Source organism: Archocentrus centrarchus, chromosome 5 (assembly GCF_007364275.1).
Source record: "Archocentrus centrarchus isolate MPI-CPG fArcCen1 chromosome 5, fArcCen1, whole genome shotgun sequence".
In the NCBI taxonomy this organism is placed as follows: Eukaryota; Metazoa; Chordata; class Actinopteri; order Cichliformes; family Cichlidae; genus Archocentrus; species Archocentrus centrarchus.
Genome location: NC_044350.1, coordinates 31,211,403 through 31,234,951, shown reverse-complemented (window position 1 = coordinate 31,234,951; position 23,549 = coordinate 31,211,403). Strand labels below are relative to the sequence as shown.

At 42.2% G+C, this 23,549-nt stretch overlaps 1 protein-coding gene across 5 annotated transcripts in view; it reads left to right on the top strand.

Annotated features, from left to right (window-relative positions):
• The first annotated feature begins 1,388 nt into the window (after positions 1–1,388).
• Positions 1,389–23,549, top strand: part of LOC115780018 (copine-1-like) — a 36,639-nt gene continuing 14,478 nt past the window's right edge. The window contains exons 1-3 of one of the 5 annotated variants that reach the window (XM_030728940.1): positions 1,407–1,485; positions 4,261–4,329; positions 8,984–13,475. In XM_030728940.1, coding sequence (XP_030584800.1) covers positions 9,012–11,705 — 2,694 coding nt within the window. In that variant the 5' untranslated portion in view covers positions 1,407–1,485; positions 4,261–4,329; positions 8,984–9,011 and the 3' untranslated portion in view covers positions 11,706–13,475. Of the gene's footprint in view, positions 1,486–4,260; positions 4,330–8,983; positions 13,477–22,521; positions 22,640–23,549 lie in introns of those variants that run through there. The other 4 variants (XM_030728941.1, XM_030728944.1, XM_030728943.1 and 1 more) reach the window with 4 other exon arrangements.

The window sequence follows — 23,549 nt, the reverse complement described above, 5'->3', positions numbered from 1 at the left end:
CTAGAACAAAAGAAGTTGGAATCTAACATTTACTGAGGCGCACAGTTACTGTTTACTGACCAAGCTTTGTGATACCATCAGACTTCAGTTAACCTCAAAGCTAGCCGGATGAATAAGGGGGAAAAAAAACACAGGCAACAACCTGAGTGAAACAAAGAGCTGTGCTGCTTCAGCAAAACTAGAGAAAGCAACTGAAGACAGCAGGATGTGATGATTCACCCAGTAATTATTTGAGTCAGACCTTTTCACTAGAGAGTCAAAGATTTATGTCTCCGGCACTGTTTGCAGATTATAAACTGTCCTCTGTGTCTCATACTCTCGTCTTATGTTCCCACGTCAGTGTTCAGTAGCCATTCATTAGTACCATGTCAGTGTATCATCAGCAGTTCTCAGTGAAATACCCAACAAGACAGTATTAGCAACAGCAGTTTCATTATTCTCTTAGTCTAATTTGACCACAATGGCTGATTTTAAAGATAGACTTCTGTCACACGTCTGTGGCTGATGACAGAAATCCTGAGATGATTGAGAAAGTCTAAACAGAAAGAAACGATTGGTTGATAAATGTGGGTTTTTGTGACAACACTGTTGGGGGGGGGGGGGGGGTATTCTTGTATTGTGATCTTAGATTTAGTCTGAGCCTCTTTTTGATATATTTATTGGACTCCAGCATCTACTGTCTTCTGTTACTTGTCATTGCACATTAATATCAAATAAAATTGCTGCTTCTGGTTATGCAATCGACTTTTGATGAATTTTACTTGTGTTTATTTTTTTAAAAACTCCAACCCCCCCCCCCCCCCCCCCCCCAAAACGTTGTGTGTGTCTGTGTGTGTATATATTGCTGAAATTGTACAAACCCTGTCTTATACAACATATTTTCATATATGGTTGCACACATTTTCCTAGAAAAATATAAAGAAATGAAAGCTGGCACAAGACTTTTGAACAGTACTGTGTATAATATAATATATTAGAAGTTTGGTATTTTCTAATCTGAAAAAAAAACTAACAAAATTTTAAAGGAAATCCTAATCAGTAAAAAGTACAATATTTGCATAAAAATTTGGTGGAATAGCTATGCAAAGTATGAGCAGATTAAAAGGTGCATCAGTAATCACATGCACCAAGCAGTCATTTCCAGTGGCCCCTTCCTGTGCATGGCACCAGAGGAGATTCTTCTTTTTTTTTTTACGTTTTTACTGGAGAACAATGCACGTGTTCTAATTATTAGGAGGGAGCGTGTGCCCTGCAGCTGTGCTGCAGAGTACTCACAGATATGATTAACGCAGTGAAGTACCTCATTCTCCCAGGCGACAGGCGGCGTTGTCGCTCTGCAGTCAGTATTCGTCTTCTCGCGTCATCACGTGTGTCATCGCGGTGTTTGCGCCGACATTTCGCGCAGTAGCAGCAGCTTGCAGAAGGGAGAAGAAAAGACCCGCGTTCATGAGTTAAACCTCAGTGTGTTTGTTGACAAATTTCTCGGTAAGAACACACCCGCGGCTGCTCGCTAAAAGACGAAATCACAGCGGGAGCCGAGCGCGACAGGAGCCGATAAAACGACGCATCCTGCTCGTAGCTCCGCTTCACTTCACACAGACACACACACACACAAAGCAACCATCACAGCCAGCTAGGTCGCTAATGGAGTGTTAGCCTGCTAGGAAGCTAAGCTCTACAAGCTGAGAATCTGATAGTTAGCTGCGACTTTATAAACTCTTGTACTGTCTGAATGCTTGTTTAGCTTAATGAATGATAACATAAGAAAAAGTGTAGATAAGTTTGGTGTAAAATAGTGTCTTAAGCCGAGATTTATTTGTATTTTTCACTGTGGGTCGGTTCGTGTTCTTGTGTTGTATTTATTGGGTGGAGTGGAGAGGATGTTGGAGGGTTTGCACGTTTTTTGTCTGTAGCCCAGTTCGCTGTGTGGTTAAGGTGTCGCCTATCGCTGACCATTAGAAACCGCTAGCCACGCCCTTGGGTCATGACGTTAAAGGATGAGCTGTGACGTCAGAGGATGTTGTTGGAATGTGAGTCTGGGTAGTCATGGAGACAGTATTGGGGTGTTTCTGGTGGTTGGTAATGGTTGTGTTTACTTGAGTTATGAACATGCGCTCTTTTCAGACATGACATCTGCAAACGCAGGTCGTATTATCATCAGTCATCATAGATCAGTCATGATAGAAGAAGCACCAAGAGAGGGTAGCTCCACAACAAGACAATACAACAATGTTGTGAACTTTAAAAATTTTCACTCAAATTTGATGTTTGACTAGTCTAGAAAAAAAAAAACACAAGTTTCTGCAACGTATAACCTGAAAATGGATAATTTTATGACTTTTTGAATATTTGAAAGTAATGATTAATTCTAGCACAGCAGTCAGCCCATATTGACGTTTGGATATATATTGGTGCGTCCCTACTTTTATGTACACTATTAATCAAACATAAGACTTGTATATCAGTGTTCCAAAACATTAACATAAGGTGCATGTCTGAAAGGGGCTTTAGTTGCGTCAGTAAATCCATCACCAGTTGGTGAGTTGGATGCTGAACACAGAAACAGGAATATTTACCTCAGTTTCCCCAGTGTTGGTGGTGTTTCTTTGTTTGTTCTGTTGGCTCTCAGGTTGTGCAGGTCAGTGGAGCTCTTCTTCCCAGATGCAGTCTCATTGTTCGATCTGAGACTTGATCTCCATGTTGGATGGTGAATGGAGAGTCCCTTATCCTTGTTCTTCAGTAGTGCCCGTCTTTGCATTGGGTTTATTTATGGTCTTACGGGCTTCATGTTCTGTTTCACTGTTTGATTGGCTTTGACAGCATGTGACCAGTTACCCGTTCCAGCGTTGAACTGAGAAATGAAGGCAGCTTGTTTTTTCCCCCTTTGATTCTGAATTTGCTTTATTGAAAATACGTTTCTGGTTTTCTGGCTGTTTGCAAGAGGGTTCTTCCTGTCATTTATAAGCTTCAGTGTGTTTCTGTTGTGTTGATACAAGCTGAACGTTCAAACTTGCTTCTGGTTACTCGAGCCTTTGACAGTTTTGTTTGTTGCTGTTTCCTCTTCTGCTGTGTTTTATCCTCTTGCTGCTGTTGATGTTGGTAGTGGATGTTCTGAATAAAAATCTGTTTAAAATTCATTTCGAAGACGCAATGGGTATATTTGCTGATAATCTGGTGTTGAAGTTGTGCACTGCTGGCACTGATGATGCTAATGTTAATATCGGGAATGATTTTGATGGGTGTGTTGAGCTGTGGGTGGCATCCTGGCATACAAACATGTTGCTCTGCACCTCATTGCTTTTTACTTTTTCCTCTGATCAGCTGCTGTCTTTGGTGCTGTGCTGGTAATCAGTTGCTGATATTTCTTTGGTTTATGTAATACTAATGTTGCTCTGGTTGATATAATGCTAATGTTGCTCTGGTTGATATAATGCTAATGTTGCTCTGGTTGGTGTAATGCTAATGTTGCTCTGGTTGACATGTACCTGAGATTGCTTTTGTCAAAATGTTGAAGATGTTGCTTTTATTGATAAGTTACTGCTATTACTCCTGTAAAAGTTGTGCCAAAGATTTGTGCTCATTGTTGACTGTGTGTTGCATATTTGCTGGTTGCCATGTTCCTCTTGTTGTGCTGTTTTTGTAAAAAGATGCTGAAGTTCTGTCTGCTGGACTTGGTTATCACTGTGATCTTTGCCGGGGTGTTGCTTTGGCATTTGTTGGTTGTTGCTGACTGTTTCCAAAGGTGGTGGTTGTCTGATTGTTGATAATTAAATTTTTTTTGTAGCTGAGGTCTTCATGTTGCTGGTTTCCTAAACTTGAGGAATTTTTGAGTTTAGTTTGATATGTGGTGTGCACCGCAAGTCTTGGTCATGATGAGGTGGCTTTGGACCGGTGTTCCACTTTGCTTCTGGCCAGGAGTTTTTGTTGCTGTCTTGTTAAGATGTTTATCTGTTTGAAAAGATTTCCAAGTTTAGCGTGCAGAGCTTCTAGAACGATTTTGGTGTGCATTTCTGTGTTAAGACAAGCTTTTAGTTGTAGGGCTAACCTCTTCCACCACACACCACTTGGATAATATTCCATATATTTTTGAGACCGAGTGAACACAAAGACTTGAAACTGATAAAGCACATCCTGCCAAAACCATCTTGTCAATGGCTCAATGTTAACATAACATTTATTGTCATTCTGTTCTGTGAAAAGTTGAATTCAGTCATGATGTTTTAAAAACAGGAATGCTTGTTTCTTTGGCCTTTTCACCAGGTTTCAGTATCCAGCAGAAAACCTCTGTCAGTTACACAGTGAAACTATACACACAGCTTAGTTGCTTTGGTGAGTTGCAAGTTGCATGAGATTTATGAAGGCTTACTGTTGCACGAAATATTTCACAGTTGAATAAACAAGCAGAATTGCTGGATTGCATGGTAGGCAACCTGATGAACTTAACTGCAGCCAATTTATAAGTTAAAAACAGAGCTTGATACACAGAGCACCACTGGTGAGATTGAAGGCCTTGGTAAACCTCAGATGCACTGGGTTGTAGGACATTTCATCATCTGCTTCTTATTTAAAAAAAAAAAAAAAAAAAAAGAAAATCCCATATTGGAAATGGGCTTCAGCTGGGTTTCTGCCAGAAAAGTAATAAATTTCTTAAGGTCACTGAGGCTAGAACAAGGTGAAGAAAGGATTAACATGCCACTATTCACCCACTAATGAATACTCTGTGCACATAAAGAGAATGTCAGCGAGAGGGTGCTAGGGGTGCCTCAAAACTACATAACAATATTTCAGTGATGATATAGGAGAAAAAAAATTTCATTGATACTTGCAGTTTTATTAGCTTGGCTGTTTAAAGAAAAAGTCAAGCTATAGTCATAACCTTGGTGTCAGCTAGGGTTTAATATTTTTCCCGAAAATGACATGAATCAAATCCCGGGAAAAGACGAGCCATTTCCCAGGAATCCTGGGAAAAAGTTGGTTTTTTTTAAATTTTAATTAGGCCTTCTGTAGCCTGTGTCGGGCTTAACCTATTTTGATATTGTAGAGGTAGCTTTCCAGCTATGTCCTGTTATGCCCAGTAGGGGGCGACGTTAGCTTGATTAATGCAATAAAATCTACATCTCGGCATTCGATTGCTCGAGCTATGCGGTGTTGTATCGTTCCTCAACACTCCCTTTAATATAATTTGAATATTCCTGCATTGTACATGGAATTATACAAAGCTATTTTACAATTGCTGGCGCAAAACAATACGGTTCATCTCCACACAGCATTGATAAAGGCTCAGCCACTTGCGCTGTCGTGCACACCGTTCCACCAGTGGAACGCTGTAATAGTCATTGAAAAGTTAACTACCGTACTACACTATAATATGACATAACACAGGGCCTTGAGTAATGCACTACAACTTGGTAATTGCCATTCTGGCAACAGCAAATTTATAACGCCATGCCTAAGGGTTAAAGTAGGTTCGTTGTGAATCGTCTATTGAAAAACTGGCCAATCCTTATAGCCAAAAAAATATACATTTTACTCAACTCCATTTTAAAAGCGAAATATGTTAAGTAATCTATTTCATGATACTTTCTTCACACATTAGGCCCGTATCCTAATTCATGATTGTTAGTAAGCGGCTGCAAACGAGGAAAAGAAACACTCGAAGTTAAACAGATGTTTCTTTATTGTTCAGGGCAGACATATTTTATAGGCTATATAATGCGACTTTTTTCCCAGTTTCCCGTCTTGACGTTTCCCGGGAATTGGGAAATGGTTCTGATCACATTTCCCGGGAATCCCGGGTCCCGGGATTAAACCCTAGTGTCAGCGGCATCTGTTCCATAAAACCTTAAGCTACAGCTATCAAAATTCACACACTTGTTCAGACTTTACTGTAACAGCACTTTGAACTAAATCATCATCGCATCATTCAAGGCAGCTTTTGCTCTCAGATGTGCCGGGGCTTGTCTTCTTGTTGCACGCACTACATAAGCGCATGGCATTGTTACAGCAATGATTTAAAAAACAAAAGACACTTTTATGTCATGTAAAAATTTTAAATCGTATATAGGGCTGCAACTATCGATTATTTTAGTAATTGAGTATCGATTATTCCATTGACTATTCGAGTAATTGGATAAGAAATACTTTTTTCATATTAACAGTTTATCTGCAATTTTTTAACTTCCGTATTGCAGTTTTTCGCTGTGTGAAACAAACACCGGTGGATGGAGCAGCTGCAAAGTTCTCTTTTCTTCACTTGATGATTAGGTGGTTGATGAACAACCTCCAGCTGTTTCCCAGTAAAGGTTTAATGGTGGTTACAGGGGGAAAAAAAGCTTCCTTTGGATGCTAGAAAAACATTTATTTTCGCTCCACCTGAGCTCACAGTCTCTATAACGGCTCCGCCTCTTTGGGCTTGCATAGACAGACTGCCTGCTGCTGTTGTGTTATCAGCGTTTATGTTCAAAAACTGGGGGCTGGGCGCCTGGGTGGCTTAGTGGTGAAGTTCGCGTCCCGGCCCGTCGCCAATTTGCCCGCGTGTTGTCCCCCGTATCTTTCCCCCATTTCCTGTCACTCTCCACTGTAGACAAAAGCCGCTATGGCCAAAAAATGCAAAAAAAACCCCAAAAAACTGGGGGCTACAAGAGCCTAATGTTGTAATGCTTTGTATTCACAAGCATTCTCCTAAATACATTTCTACTGCAGGACTATTTTTAGTAACAAACCAGGGATTAAAGTATAAAAAATATTTTGACGGGGAAGGGGTCCTTCCGGTACAGAACAATCGCTAGTGCTAACAGTGGTGCTCGCTAGCACTATGTCTATGGTTATAGTGAACCGTTCTGGGAGCTGAAGTAGAGAAAAAAAAAATGGCAGCTGAAATTCTCAGCCCAGCGAGCACAACACACAAACACGGCAAAGAGCGGTGGAGGCGTGGAAAAACATGTCAGCGATGATCCACTCAGTGTTAAAGGGAATCTGTTGCAGTTTTAGAATCTGAGGAGGTTTTTTTTCTAACGCCTGATCCACACTCCAGTCCAGTAGGTGGCGGTAATGCAGCTCTGAGCTGGTTTGCCCATCGGCATTAAACCCACAAGAAGACAATGACTGAGAACTGTAATGCTAATGTGGGTGAAACACTCCACTTACACAGACATCTGAGGGTTTAAACAAAGCATCGAAGCAACAAATTTGCTTTGAGGATTTTTTTTATAATCAAATTATTCGAGTTACTCAAGGAATTGTTGCAGCCCTACTGATATTATCGTGGACAACATGAATTACGGTTAACCTTGTACACATATAATGAGAGACAATTTTACCTGCTTTAAGTAGTGGACAGATATCAGCTGAAAAGCTAAAGGTGAATGGTATTAAATCATAACTTTTTCCTGGGTCAGTTCACTGTTGTGTTTTTGTGTTTATTTTAATTTTTTGTTAAGACTGTTCACACCAAACCCCAAACGAAGATTTGCCTCCCATTACTACAGCCAGTACACTTGCTCAGGTGTTTTTGGAAACCCACAAATGTTTACTCATAATAGCCAGTGGGACAAGTAGGATTGCAGTGCTGCCATCGTTTTCAGAAGTAGTTCTTCAATTTTGCTCACTTGTCTCCAAGCCCATTTTTTTTTCCCCATCCCTGCTTAAGAGTTGGACCACACAGCTCCAGCTACCCACAAAACTCCAACATTAAACTTGTCAGAAGACTCCACAGTCTCTAGGAGAACAGAGTTAAAGATGAGATACATAGAACTTGCTAGATGTAGATTTACCTTTATTTACATTGTGCGGTATGAATTTTCATAGACGTTTGTAATCATGAAAACTTTGTTTTGCATTTGGTGTGAATACGCCATTACTCTTTTAAGCTGTTTTGTGTAAAAATGGCCAGTGGTAACAGTAGACTAGTGTGTAGCTAGCAATAATTTTAGCTTGTCTCAAGGGGAAAAAAAAAAAAAAAAACTTTACAAAAATTTGAAGTGCTTAGGCCCCAAACACTGGTGGAAACCCTGGACTTTCAGATTCTGTTAGGTAATTTAGCAATCACTTCATTCCAGATACACTGTAATTCTTAATTTCCAATTAAATACGTTTTTTATTTTTTATTTTTTTAATTTATGGATTTATTTGCAAACCTGCTAGTGGGCTGAGCTGTTTTGCTGAAACTTCCTCTGAAACATGCAATAAAAAGATTATTAAAAAAATAAGTGCACACAAGCCACAAAGAAGTTCTGCTGAAACCTGAAAAAGCTTGTTGATTGAAACAGAAGCTGTGCCACTTGTCTTTACAAGCCAGATGAGCTTTACTGAGGATTTATGGCATTTGACCTGGCCTGGTGCATGCGTGCTTTAGAAAGAGGACAAGATATTACAGATGATAAATGACTTTTACAGCTTGGCATGTCAAACACATTTTGGTCTTTTTAAATGTTCTATATTTATAATTCATGACATTTTTAGGAGAGAATATACATATCAACTTTATCTGGAGTGTTTTTTTTTTTCTTTTGTCCTCTCTTTAAGCCTGCCTGAAATTCTTGCTGTTCCTTAATTTATTTATTCTTGCTGTGCATTGTTTTCAACAGTTCGCAATTATTAAAAACTGAAGCTATGTTAATGTTTAAGATTCTTCTTCTGTTGTGATCTAGAAAAAATGTTAGGCAGGATAACATAATTGCCAAAAAGAAAGCTTAGCTAACTTATTAAGTGGCTCAGAGAGACTGTTTGTTTTTTTGACAGTTTTTGCAAATTTTGCAAAATTCTTATCCCCATTCCCTAAACCCCTTCCAAAAACCACTGGTTTCCAGATGGCAATATACAAAAAGCAGTGAAAAATTAAAAATATGTTATTATGAAGCAGTTAAAATTATAAGCATTGTTGGTTATGCAAAAGAGACTCATCTAAATTTACAAGGCAAGCATCTGGAAACGATTGGTCACTCTTTCTGCTCTTCATCTGATGGCAGTGTTGCTTTCTCCCCAGGTTTTAGGGCTGTTGTTTAACAGTCAGTATGGCGGTAGTCATCAGACTGCAGGGTCTGCCCATAGTGGCCGGCACCATGGACATCAGGCACTTCTTCTCTGGCCTCACCATTCCTGATGGGGGAGTGCACATCGTGGGGGGTGAACATGGCGAAGCTTTCATCGTCTTTGCCACTGATGAGGATGCACGACTGGGGATGATGCGAACAGGTGGGTCCATTAAGGGCTCCAAAGTGTCGCTGTTGCTTAGCAGCAAGACAGAAATGCAGAATATGATTGAACTCAGCCGCCGCAGATTTGAAGCTGGAGCAGGGGCTGTGGAGATTGCTGCACCTACAGCAGGAAATGCCAACCGTCAAGCAAGTGCTGCCCCTATACCCACAGTACAGTCTGGGGCAGGGGGAAGAAGCAGTAGCCATGGAAACCAGGGTTTTGGTAACACCCCAACCACAGTGACGGCAGCAAGCTCATCTCAGGAGCCACCAAACAACAAGGCAGCAACCAGCTTGGCCAGCGTGGTACCCAGTTTCCCCAACAGCTACAGTTCTGCCCCCACAATCACCACAGCTCTGGCATCTCTTAATGCAGGCCCCCCACCCATCCCTCCACTTCCCAGTATGCCTTCCATGCCTCCTATGCCCACACTACCTACAATACCAGTTCCTCCTCCAGTGTCCTCACTTCCTCCTGTTCCTACTATCTCCCCACTGTCCCAAGGACCTCCAGTACCTCCTATGTCACACCTTCCACATATGTCCTCCCTACCGCCCTTCAACCCTTCTCTACCTCCCCCAGCTGGACTGGGCTCTGGCCTTCCTCTTGGGACACCTAACCCCATGTTGTTTAACCCTCTCTCTCCTTTGGCCTCACTTGGCCTTCAAGCCCACATGAAAGCGGCTGCTGCTGTAGCCACTGGGGCAGGAGCTGTTAGTCCTGATGAGTTGTTTGTCCTTCTGCAGAATCTTCCGTTTTCCTGCTCAGAGGTAGAAGTCAGAGAATTTTTTCGAGGTTTGGGGGTGGATGGCATTCGCCTGATGAGGGATGGACAGGGTCGGCCAACTGGTAGAGCTATGGTGAAATTCTTCTCACCTCAGGACAGTTTTGAAGCAGTGAAGCGTGGCGGTGGCATGATGGGCCAAAGATTCATTGAGATCACCCCAGGTTCTGAGCGTCAGTGGGCCAGCCTCAATGATGGGCTGGCAGGCCATGCTCCTCACAATAGCAGCAAATCAAATAATGAGTCACAGGATCTGCAGCACCGCCGTGGTAATGTTGAGGCAGGAAGTAGGGATCAACGAGCAAGGTCACGATCTCCACACCGGCAGGAGTTCTGTGTCTACCTGAAAGGCCTTCCGTATGAGGCAGACAAAAAACAGATTAAGGAGTTCTTTAAGAATTTGGACGTTGTAGAAGACAGCATCTACATTGCCTATGGCCCCAATGGGCGAGCCACAGGAGAGGGCTTTCTTGAGTTCAAATCAGAACAGGACTACAAGGGTGCTCTGGGTGCTCATATGCAGTATATGGGCAGCCGCTTCATTCAGGTTCACCCAATTAGCCGTAAAGGAATGCTTGAAAAGATTGATGCCATCCGTAAGCGTGAAGCATCACAGGGGGATGGCAAGAGCCAGGATGGCTTAAAAGCTCCCAGAAATTGCGCCCACATCACCAACATCCCTTACAACATCTCCAAGAAGGATGTTCGAGCCTTTCTGGAGGGTGTGGGGATCTATGAGGAGACCCTGAAGGTCCTGACAGATAGCCATGGAAATGGTTTGGGGCAAGCAATCTTCCAACTGCGAACTGAGGAAGATGCTCGCAAAGCTGAAAGACTGCACCGTCAAAAACTCAATGGACGGGATGCCTTTGTGCATCTTGTGACCTTTGAGCAGATGAAAGAAATTGAAAGAAATCCTCCGCCCCAAAATAAGAGGGGCCAACGCAACCAGAACCAGCAGAACCAAAACCAGCACCAGCAAGCCCAAACCAACCCCCAGCAACCCCAGATCAATCCATTTGCTGGGATTAGTGGTGAAGAGTTCAACTTTCTCAGAAACACTATGGGGAACCTTAACAGCCCCCCCTTTGTGACTCCATTTTCAGCCCCAGGAAATGGGCTAGCAGGCCCTCCTCCTCTCCCTCCACTGGCTGCAGGGCTTGGAGATGTGAATCTGGGTGTGGCTCCCCCACTAGTTGCAGGTCTTCCTGGAGCACCAATCTTAGAGCCACCCGGTTTTCGAAGTGGAGCTGCAGGAGGTGCTCCATTCAACCAAGATGGGCTGAGAGGCTTGGTGCCCTTTGATAATGCCAACCGAAAAGGAGGTGGGGGAGGACAGAACCGAGGGGGAGGGGCCAACAACAACCAGGGCCGTCCAGGCGGTGGGGTGGCTGGACAGCCAGTGTTCACTCCAGGGGCTGAAAGTCTCCGCAACCAGCCAGCCCCCGGAGGAGCCAATAATCCCAGCAGTCAACGTGGTGCCACTGGCCCAACAATTGTAAAGCTGCAGAACATGCCCTTCACTGTAACAGTGGACGAAATCATGGATTTCTTCTATGGCTACCAGGTGCTACCTGGTTCAGTCTGCTTACAGTTTAATGAAAAAGGCCTGCCAACTGGAGAGGCCATGGTGGCCTTTCAGAGCCACGAGGAGGCTTCTGCTGCAGTTATGGACCTCAATGACCGACCTATTGGGGCACGGAAAGTCAAGATAAGCCTGGGCTAAAGTCCCTACACTGACTGTAAATAAGATGATACAATTACCAGGATCAATCATTAAAGAGAAACAAAGCCAGCCTAAACCATACCAGATTCTGGATGCAGTTCAGACCTTGCCCTGTTCTGTGACTAACCCTTTGTGTAGATATTGGGAGGTAAGCCACATCCCCTCCAGTCTGTCTAGTAGGAAACTATGACTTTGCTCTTTTCTGCAACTCCTCTACTGACTTTGATAGCACGGTCTCATGATTAAGATTGCTGTGATGATGATGATGATGATGATGATGATGATGATGATGGAAGGATTTTGGTCCTTTCTTTTCCAGTTATTAATGACAACAAAGTTTATTGTGAAATCATATCAAGATTTGACGCACTGAACACACCTGTTTTTTTGCTTTGCTAATATTGCTGTATACGCTTAAATGTGCTGCGCTGCTGTGGTTCGATATTAACATGCTCTGTTGCTGTAATTCTCCACATTCCATGTTGCTGTGGTAAAATGATTAAAATAAGGTATGTTGCCATGATCAAATGTTGCTTTGGTAAAATGTTGAGATGCCCCTTTGCTGTGGAAAAACTTATACTGACATCAAGTTCTGTGGCCATTGTAAAAGAAAGACACTTGCTGGAGTAAATGTTGACTGAAATCTATGTTGCAACAGTCATCTGTTGATATGAGAGAATGTGGGATGGGCAGATTTCTGACTCCTGTATAATTTTGTAAAAGTGGGCTGCTGAATATCTTTAATTTTTCACTTTTTTTTTAAATCATCTTGCTGTGTTTGAACAATGCTACCCTTTTTCCGCAGCACATGCTCAGTAGATATTTGGACTATAGAGCGATAAGATTAAGTCTGTAGTGTTTTTAGTTTGGTAGCTTTTTGTTGTATGTTTCATAATTTTTTGGATGTTTTCTTCTATAAGCTTATGTTTGTTTTTCTCTATTGTCAGTGTGAAAACTTGTATGAACGTATAACCCTATATGATGTGGAGTCGCCTTTGCTTTAGCTAATAAAAGGATCTTCCTCACCCGCGATGAGCTCTTTCTGACTGCTCTTCACCGTCTGATTATGAGTTGTTTTTGTAGAAGCTGAATGGAAGACTCGGTTGGACTTGTTTCCAGTACAGATGACCTTTTAATGTCAGTCATCAATGTAGTATGAGTAGGCATTAATATTGATACTAGTATCAGTTCTCCTTCTACTTGTTACCAAGTAGAGTTTTTTGTCTAAGGGGGAGGAGGCATACATAGGGTTTCAGCATCAACACAACTGTTTTATTCTATGAGTCGGATGACAGTATAGAAAAAAACACAAAAAGGTCTGACATGAAAGTTTTACAATGTGCAGCTCTCAGACTAGGATGCCAGTAATCTTTAAAGGAAGCATTAAGCTCAGAAACACAGAAGTCCTGTAACCTGGGCTGTTTGGAACTGATTCTCAACTTCTATCCCCAACTACTGAGTACTTCAAAAGTATTCATTGTTTTTTTAATATCCAGGCTTCAGCCATTGTTCATATAACCATTAACTTTATGAAACTACAACAACAAATGCCCAGTAACTGAGCTCTCACAAGTTCACAGTAGATGTTATCAATTCTTTAAAATTGTAATACTTTATTATTCTGTATTTTTCACCACCTCCCCTCTGATGCTAACAGGGAAGTTGATGGCTCTAAGAATGGTATGGTTATATGATATAGTGCATTAAGATTATGGTTAACCTCCAAGCAGGTACAATGATGATGTTCAACTGTATGTGCATGCATTGCTGAATTTTGTGTGTGAGAGCTAAGCAGGCTTTAATAAAGTGAACTTAAGTACTGTCTTTAAAAAACGGTCGTTGGGAAAGATGACTGTGTCTGTGCTGTGAAGCTGGTATTTGGGGAGAAAGTAAAATGCAATGGAAATTAAAAAAAAAAAGCCTGACAATTGATCCTGATTGTCAAATCCTGACAAGTAAGTCTGTCCAGTGTGTGTGTTGGTGAGTGAGTGAGTGAGTGAGTGTAAGGCAGGGGTAAAATTATCCCAGAGTGACTGCTATTAAGCTGTCAATCATTCAGCTACTGAGTTTCCACCCTCCTGATAAATACACATCCAGAAGGCAGATCTTGCAGGTGAGTGAAATTCAAAGCACATAATTTATCAACAATAGCCTGAAAATTTTCTGGTGCTGCCTGTAGATCATCATTATCATTACTCTTAGATTACTCTACAAGGGCATAATTCATTTATATTAATCTTGCTAAAATGGGAGCAGATGGTAATCTTATACCTTTGAATCACTAGATTGTGGACATTGCCCATTAGATGGAAAACAACAATCAAAGTGAAGTTAATGGGCCTATGGTAGCTATCAGATGGCTATTAACCTGTAGAAAGTCCATGGTAGTTGGTAGGGTTCTTTTTTTGTTTGTTTTTTAATCCTATAAATACCCTGTAGATGGCTGGAGAAGGTATCTTCCATATGGTAGCCATTGGATAGATAGGTGATTGTAACTTCTTGGTTGTATAGATGGAAGAAAGTGACCTATGGATGTTGGTTGGATAGTGGTCTGTGGGTGGGAGCCTACATCGCATTTCATTTGTAGATAGTAGCTAATAGATGGTAGCCTGTGAATAGGAAGTGTAGCCTAGGCTATAAAGTCTCCTGTAGATGGATTGTAGGTGGTTCTTTTTTAGCAGATGGATGCTGTGGTTAGGTAGTAGAAGATACTAGTGGGTGGTAGCACTAGCGGAGCAAATCAGAGCCGGGGGCGGGGCAAATGACCGGGCCCTTTATACCCAAATAATAAACATCATTTTACAACATACACATGCCCAGAACAGTGGGAATGTGTATGTTATGAAATGCCACTCATCTTAGCTTAGTCCGTAAAAATGCTCCACTTAAGGCCTTTTTAAGGCCGTTTCACACCGGGTGTGTTGCGTAAAAACGACATGAAATTCCGAATCTTTCGGGTGTGAACTTGTCGCGTAACCTACACACACACCGGACGCGCTGTTTTTGCGAATAAATCGCCCTCATAAAACGCACTGGGAAAGAAAGGAAGTCGACATCAAGCGATGATGTAATGAGGCCCTGATGTTTCTAAACAAGAGAAGGAAGAAAGAGAGTTTATGTGTTCATCCAGCTCATAAGAAAGCAGCAGCAGGGAGAGTTTCATGGCTTGATCCAGGAGTTGAAGCTGCATCACGGATGCTTTCGCGCATATTTCAGGATGTCAGTGGGACAGTTTGAGCTCTTGTTGGCAGAGTTGGGATCACATGTGAGGAGGCAGAGGATAATATCAGAAAGCCGACTGACCCGGAGCAGCATGTAGCTGTGTGTCTGAGGTAAAATATTATGATTTTATTGTCCCATATCACTGTATATTCAGTACATTGATGCGCGTTTTGAGCTATGACCTCACATGCTGCTAAATGCAGCGCTCTGATTGGTCAGACCTGTTTGTTCAGAAAAATCGAACTTGAACCGAAAAATAAATGCTGCAAATTCGTCCTGTGAAATGACGAGGTTGGTGTGAACGGCTGCATTAAGAACAGGCGAGTCCGAAAAATGTTTTTAACGCACGAAACATTCGCACGAAATTTATGCGTCCGGTCCTTTACACACCAGACGCACAAACGGATCTGACCAATCAGAGCGCTGCATTTAGCAACATGCGAGTTCATAGCTCAAAACGCGCACCGATGTACTGAATATACAGCTGGGAACAGTAAACTCATACTATTTTACCTCAGACACACAGCTACACGCTGTTCTAATCCAGTCGGCTTTCTGAAATTATTCTCTGCCTCCTCACATGTGATCCCAACTCTGCCAATAACAACTGCCCACTGACATCCTGAAGTATGCGCCAAAGCGGCCGCGATGCAGCTTCAACTCCTGGATCAAACCATGAAACTCTCCCTGCTGCTGCTTTCTTATGAGTTGGAGGAACCCAGAATCTGTTTCTTCCTTCTCTTGTTTAGAAACATCACAACCTCATTACATCATCGCTTGATGTCGACTTCCTTTCTTTCACAGTGCGTTTTATGAGGGCGATTTATTCGCAAAAACGCAGCGCGTCCGGTGTGAAACGGCCTTTAGAGTGAAAATAAAGCCAGTCATGCAGTCCAACATCTTATTCAATATTTTACACCTACTACATCACTAAAGTCAGTCGGTCTTGTAAAGTTTTGAGCAACCATGACTCAGTCCTGACTGTGGCAACCTTTAAAACCCCCGTGTAAAACATGAATGATGGGTTATGTATAGTGGGTTGTATACTGTGCACATTGAGCCATGCATATTGCGATATAATCAAGACAGGGCCCTCCTTCTCCACCTCACCTCGGACGTGACAGAGGCCTGGCTACCTGAAATCTTATTCTCCTCTCCTCTCTCCCATCCGGGCCCCCTCTAGCCCCGGGCCGGTGGCGTGCCGCCCTCCCAGCCCCTCCAGAAGCTCCGCCCCTGGGTGGTAGTCAAAATAGTCGTTTCTAGATATGTGATTGTTGGTGGGTGGTAGGCTGTAAATGGTAAGAAGGCAGATGGTAGTGTTTAGATGTTAAATGAATGAGCTGTAGGTAGCATATGTTGATGGCATGTTGTATCCCTCTAAAAGGGAGGCTATAGATGATGTAGAAGGTAAATAGTGCCCAGTAGTGGCCTGTGGATGAAATCTTGGATAATATTTTTTTGTAGGCAAGTAAGGTAGCTTGTACATAGCACCAAATGGATAGAGGCATGTAGACAAAACATGATTTCTGATAAATGTACCATGAAAATCAGAAGCTTTTGACGATTGTATAAAGTTGATGATGCCCTCTAGATTTTATTGTTTGGATAGTAGTGGTTTGTGGATGGTAGCCTAAAGAGTCTTGAGTTGTTGGGAAGACAGGTAGCTTATAAATGGTAGCCAGTAGATGGTGATTTAGGGATAGAAAGTGACTGGTGGTAGATGGCTTAAAATGGTAAACTTTTTTCATGGCTGTATAATGTAGATGATGCCAGGTAGAGGCATGTGTATGATAGCATAGTGTTTGGTTTTAAATACAGTACATAGCTTGTAGATAGTACCCTGCGTGCAGAAAATAAGTGTTGGTTAATGATATTCTGTAGATGGTAGATAATGCTCTGTGAATAGTAGTGTGGGAATAGTGATTGTTGGTAGCCAATAGATGGTGCAAAAGGTAGCTTATGTAAACTTTCATTGGTTGTATAAGCCATTGTTGATGGTTGAGGCTTGTGGATGCTAGATAATAACCAACACATGGTAGCCTGCAGATAGAAAGTGATTGTTGAATGATGGTGCTCTACAGAAGGTAGTGGCTGGATGGTGCATAGTGCTCTGTGAGAAGTATTCTGTAGGTAGTATTTGACTGTTGATAGCCTCTAGATGGTGCAGAAGGTAGATGGTAACCTGTAGGTCAGTGGTTCTCAAATCCAGGCCTCGTGGCCCGGTGTCCTGCAGCTTTTAGATGTGTCCCTGATCCAACACACCTGAATCAAATGGCTGAATTACCTTCTCAGTATGCAGTCAAGTTCTCCAGAGTCCTGCTAATGACTTCTATATTTGACTCAGGTGTGTTGAAGCAGAGACACATCTAAAACCTGCAGGACACCGGGCCACGAGGCCTGGATTTGAGAACCACTGCTGTAGGTGGTGGAATTTGTATTGGTGAAGGAAGATGGTGGAATGTAAATTGAGACATTACATCATAGATGGTCACCTCTAGATATTACAGACTAGTACCTGTTGCTCATAGTTGGCAGCTGGTAGATGGTAGAGTTTATATAGTAGTTAGTGGCATACATGGTGGAGCTTGGAAGACTTTGGCATTTAGTGATAAAGTTGCCACCTTCTTATTCATTATTAATTTGGTAATGTGAAAATAAATGTCTCCTATCATACTGATAATAAAAAAAGCCCAAATATACAATAGTATGAAGACATAAGAAAATAATTCTTAATAAAAACAACAAAAAAATTTTGAAACATATGCAGTTTAATAAATGCAACACAAAAAAGAACTGATGCTAGGGTAGGTAATTTGTCTTGGTGGCATTGTATTTAAAAAAAAAAATCTCCATGCATCCATTTTCTTCCACTTATCCGGGGCTGGGTTGCAGGGGCAGCATCCTAAGCAGAGAAGCTCAGACCTTTCTCTCCCCAGCCACCTCCTCCAGCTCATCTGGGGGGACACCAAGGCGTTCCCAGGCCAGTCACCTATGATTGTGACCATAGGTGAGGGTAGAGCTCTCTCTTCACCATAGGAGACCAGTGCGGCGTCCGCATCACTACAGACGCAGCCCCAATCCATCTGTCAATCTCCCGCTCCCTTCTTCCATCACTCATGAATAAGACCCCAAGATACTTCAACTCCTCCACCTGGGGCAGCAACTCATCCCTGAGCCAGAGTGGGCACTCCACCCTTTCTGGCTGAGGACCATGACTTAGAGGTGCTAATTCTCATACCAGTTGCTTCACACTCGACTGTGAACTGTTCCACTGCAAGCTGGAGACCACCACCTGATGAAGCCATCAGGACTGCATCATCTGCAAAAAGCTGAGATGAGATCCTGAGGCCACCAAGGTAGAAGCCTTCTGCCACTTGACTTCACCTAGAAATTGTGTCCATAAAAATTCTGAACAGAATCGGTGGCAAAGGGCACCTCTGATGGAGTCCAACGCCCACAGGAAACAAGTCTAACTTATTGCTGGCATTCAGGATTAAGCTCTCACTGCATTTGTACAGGGACTGAATGGCCTGCAACAATGGGCCAGATACCCCATACTTCTGCAGCATCCCCCCATAGGATACCCTGAGGGACACGGTCAAATGCTTTCTCCAAGTCAACAAAACACATGTAGACTGGATGGATGTAGACTGAACGCCCATGCATACTCGAATATCCTCAATAGGATATAGAGCTGGTCCAGTGTTATGCAACCAGGACAATAACTGAATTGTTCCTCTTGACTCTGAAGTTCAACTAATGGACAGACCCTTCTTTCCAGCACCCCGGCATAGACCTTACCTTGAAGGCTGAGGAGTGTGATCCCCCGATAGTTGGAACACACCTTCTGGTCCCACTTCTTAGTGATGGGGACCATCACCCCAGTACGCCAGTCCAGTGGCACTGCCTTAGAGCTCCACGTGATATTGCAGAGGCGTGTCAGCCAAGACAGCCCTACAGTATCCAGAGCCTTCAGGAACTCAGGGCAAATCTCGTCCACCAAGGGGCCCCTGCCACCAAGGAGTTGGTTAACCACCTCAATGACTTCACCCCCAGTGATGGGCGAGTCTCTCTTGTCCCCAGACTCTGTTTCTACTGCAGAATGCATGTCAGTGGGATTAAGGAGGTCCTTAAAGTATTCCTTCCACTGCCTAACTATAGCCTCAGTTGACGTCAGCAGCACCCCACCCGCACTATTGAACCATGTGAGTAGTTTTCCTCTCCTGAGTTCCCTGATGGTTTGCCAGAATTACTTTAAGGCCCTTCAAAAGTCTTTTTCCATGGCCTCACCGAACTCCTTCCACACTCAAATCTTTGCTTCCGCCACTGCCCCAGCTGCGTTCTGCTTGGCCTGCCAGTACCTGTCACCTACCTCCAGAATCCCACAGGCCAACCAAGCCTGATAGAACTCCTTCTTCAGCTTGATGGCTCCCTTCACCTGCAATGACCACCATCTGGTTCGGGGATTACCACCACAACACCCACCGACTGCCTTTCAGCCGCAGCTCTGAGCAGCGGGCAGGCCCATGTCTCCACTTCAGGTTGCACCTAGTTGGGCACCACGGGCTAATGCCCAGCCACCAGACGCTCTCCCTCGAGCTCCCTCCCTAGGCCTGGCTCCAGGGTAGTGCTCTAGTAGCCCTATCCCGGGTAGGGTAAACTGTTGCCTTGATGTATGTTCCATAGGGGTTGTTGGAATTGCTCTTTGTCTTGCCCCTCACCCAGGACAAATTTGCCATGGGTGACCCTACCAGGGGGCAAAACCCTTGGACAACATATCTCCTCAGATCACTGGGACATACAAACCCCTCCACCACGATAAGGTGGCGATTCACAGAGGAGATTAAAAAAAAAAAAAGTAATGAAAATCTTTTCATTATATTGTAACTCAATTGGTGTTTGAGAAAGAACTACTGGTCAACTAGTGGAAATGGAGGAAGTTGTGCTATAGGTTAATGACAGGACTGATCACTGTTTTTTTTAAAAAGACATATGAAGCAATTGCGTTAGATTCCTGACTGCTTCAGCTTTAAAAAGAACAATTTTAATATGTTAGTATTTCCATTTTACAGAAATGTATATCCACAGCCTACATCTGATTAATTCATGATGCAAAGAAACATGGCATCTATATTGTAAAGAATGATGCAAACAATTTAACACCAAATGTGTGTGTGTGTGTGTGTGTGTGTGTGTGTGTGTGTGTGTGTGTGTGTGTGTGTGTGTGTGTGTGTGTGTGTGTGTGTGTGTGTGTATATATATAAAATTAATATATTAATTGTATAATATAATTTTTTTCACTCACTTTCACATAAACAAATGTGACCTTATATTACACATTATTTCAATGTAATCATTTAGTGCGTAAAATACTTAGTATTTCCAGTTAGTTTACATTGCAATCATATTTCCTCTGGCATGCACCTGCTGTACAGTTATGCTGCACAAATGATAACACAGCACTAGTTGATGGCTCATATTTGGTGTTTTACATCTATGGCTGGTAGCCTGTAGATTGTGTAATTTTAATGTTAAAATGATGGAAACTGCCTTAACAATCTTACATTTGCAATATATTTGCGAAGCATACATTAAAGGTTTGCGTGAGCATTTTGGAGGAAAACTGAGTAATCAGAGCCCCATGGGCTCTTGTAGATGCTGTGTCAGTGGATGGAACTGAAGATGATCACCATTTCTCAACTTTTCTGGTCTTAAATGCAGTCCCGATGAACTTAACAAGAATATATGTTTTTCCTACTCAGTCAGATAGCTGCTGTGGTCATAATCTTGAAATCCAGTTTTTTGATAAATCAGGGCTTCAGATGAATGGTATAACCTTATGTCCTGAATATTTAGCTTAACGTTCTTGTGATATTATCATAGATAGTGGATTGTGTGCCAACTTGTTTCAGCACTTTCTTGAAGCTGCAGATTGGTGACGTGATCAGTTTTCAGGGAAGGTGACCTTGCAGAATCACTGAAGCAGCTCTTTGTGTTTGTGGTGTTTATGTGTGACAGCTGCACAGGAATTAAAACAAACCTCTGCCACCCACACCTCTGAACTGCATTTACCTGTTTGTGCCTTTACTGTTGTGTTTCTAATGTGATGCTTTTCAGACTCTACTGTGGTTCTCTTGCAAAAGATGAATAAAATGAAGCCGTATCGGTCTCTGTGGGCAGGGTGCCTCATGCTGTGTTCAGTTTCTGTTTCTTCTCTGCTCTAACTGTTGTTCAGTCTATTTGGACTTTTCTTCTGATCACCTCAGTACATCAGCTTCATCATTCATTCAACAGCAGCTGCAATAGCACTTCCGGCCTAAGGATGTGCTCTTCAACATAAAAGCACCAAAACAAGCGCATGATCTTTTGTCCTCAAACATAAAGCTGGTTTAAAAAATAAGTATTTTCAAAAGGTCCAGTTATTTATTTTTCAGTGGATGCTGTCACAGCGGCCATGTGTTACCATGACATTATCTTTCTGTTAGTTTTATTACAAAGGAGCAATGACAATCCACTTTCGAGGACAAGATAGATCGATAGATACTTATTTTGAAGGAAATTAGATTGATGAAGATGGATTAGATTAGATGAAGATGAGATTGAAAGGTGTTAAAGGGACCTTGAGATAAGGCTTTCTGTCAGGTCAGATTTTTGATGTGATATTTAATCACCACACCCACTGTCAGAAAACAAAAATACGGTAACATCTTGAACTGCAAATACATAAATTTGATCTCCAAGTATTGTTACTGGCTTTTACTGTAATTTTAACAGCTTCATAAGCATGCAGGACTTTAGTAAAATCAGAGTACAGTGTAATACAGATGCACTGTGCAGTAGCGAAAATTTTAAAAATGGAGCATATCATCTTTGATGTGATTTCTGTATAGTCATGATCATTTATATATTCTTTGTACTTATGTGTCTAGATCCTTGAATCATTAATGTATCTTCATTAATGTATCTTCAGTCCTGTTGGACTTGTCCAACAGGACTGAAGATACATTAATGAAGATACATTACAGGACAACAGGACTGTCCAACAGGTTTAAGCTCAGGGACACTGAGCCTTTTTCTCTTGGTCCTGTCATCTTTGTGTTATTGGCATTATCAGCTTTGGTGTTTGCTGTTGGTACAGTAATCTTTACAATACTGATTCCGATACTTGCAGACAGCAGCTTAATTCAGAAGCAGATGTACTAACCTGTGGCTATGCTGACTAAGAAGGCTCCATTATGCTTTCCTTGTTGTTGTTCTTGTCACTGTACCAACATTACCCCTAATATAAATATTAATTGGAAAGAAATATTGATTATCCATGTTGGGCTGTAGTGTGATTGGAAAGTCAAATGAGGAGGATGACTGATTGTTATCATATTTTTACAACCTGACTTTTCTCATTTTAACAAGCTGATTTTTTTTTTTTTTTTTGCAGCAAATCTCGCCGTTTGAGTATTTGTTCTTATGTCACTTTTATTCTGAAAGAGTCCACAGACTGGTAACGTCACCATGCTGAACAGGCTCAGAAAAAGAGGCGTTACTGACACTTGTTTTATCCAATCAGGACTCGAGTTTACAACTGTCTGCCCAATCACAGAATAGTTTGTTTCTCTTCCACCCCGCTATTCCCACTCCCCACGCCTCGGGTATCTAAAGCTGTCGAGGGAAGACAAGCTGACTTATTTTCATCTCATCTACCCGAAGCTTGCGGTGTAAGTGTGTTGTGTATTTTACATGAAACTTTGAACAATTGGTCAAATACGGTTTAGTGCATTCTGTAGTGTGTTTAACGGGAAAAACAAGGTGTAGTCTCCTTTCGCGGATTGTGGGAGTGGTTGTCCACCGCCCTTGGTTTCTGTTCTAAGGGATATTAAATAACCTGTCCAATAAGGTGATTGATAACGGTTGTAATGGCACAGTTTATATACATATTGTGTTGATGCGAGTGTGTGTTATGCTAGTGTTGCCTTCGGGGGCTGCTACTCCTTCTGCCAGACTCACTTTATGGCTGCTTTTGAAGAAGATACTGACAGGTGTCCTCTGTTTACTGAGTGTCTGCTGGAAGAGTTGTGGCCTCTTTTGAATGCGGAAAAGATAATGCAGTAATATGGGTTTATGGCTGAAAGAGTGTTACAGAGGCCAAGTGTGACAGGATAAAATGAATAATCTTTGATGTAAAACTCTTTAGGACTCCTAATCATCACAGCTATCCTCTCTCACAGTCAGATAACCTCTTTTACATTTGTACTGTTTTATGACTGTACAATAATTCCGGATGACAAAACTACGATCTGACCAGACTTCAGTAAAATTCTGTAGCTGTTTGTGGTTAATGAATGATTGCATTTCTGGTGGTTTTGTGCTGCTGTTTCCGCTGGGGTCGTCTTAGGTAACTCAGCTGAAAGCTTCCGGTTTAAGTGACGTACCAATAATGAGGTTTTGGTCTTCTACCAAAAGGAACATAAAAACATTTTTAAGTCACATTGAATTTGCTCCAGATTTAAGTACATTTTTGTTTAATCACTGACCAAAAGTGGCAGAAAAATGCACAGACTTGGCTTAATTAAGGCAACACAGATACTCAGATATATGGACCCATCATGCTTGCAGGCATAGACACAC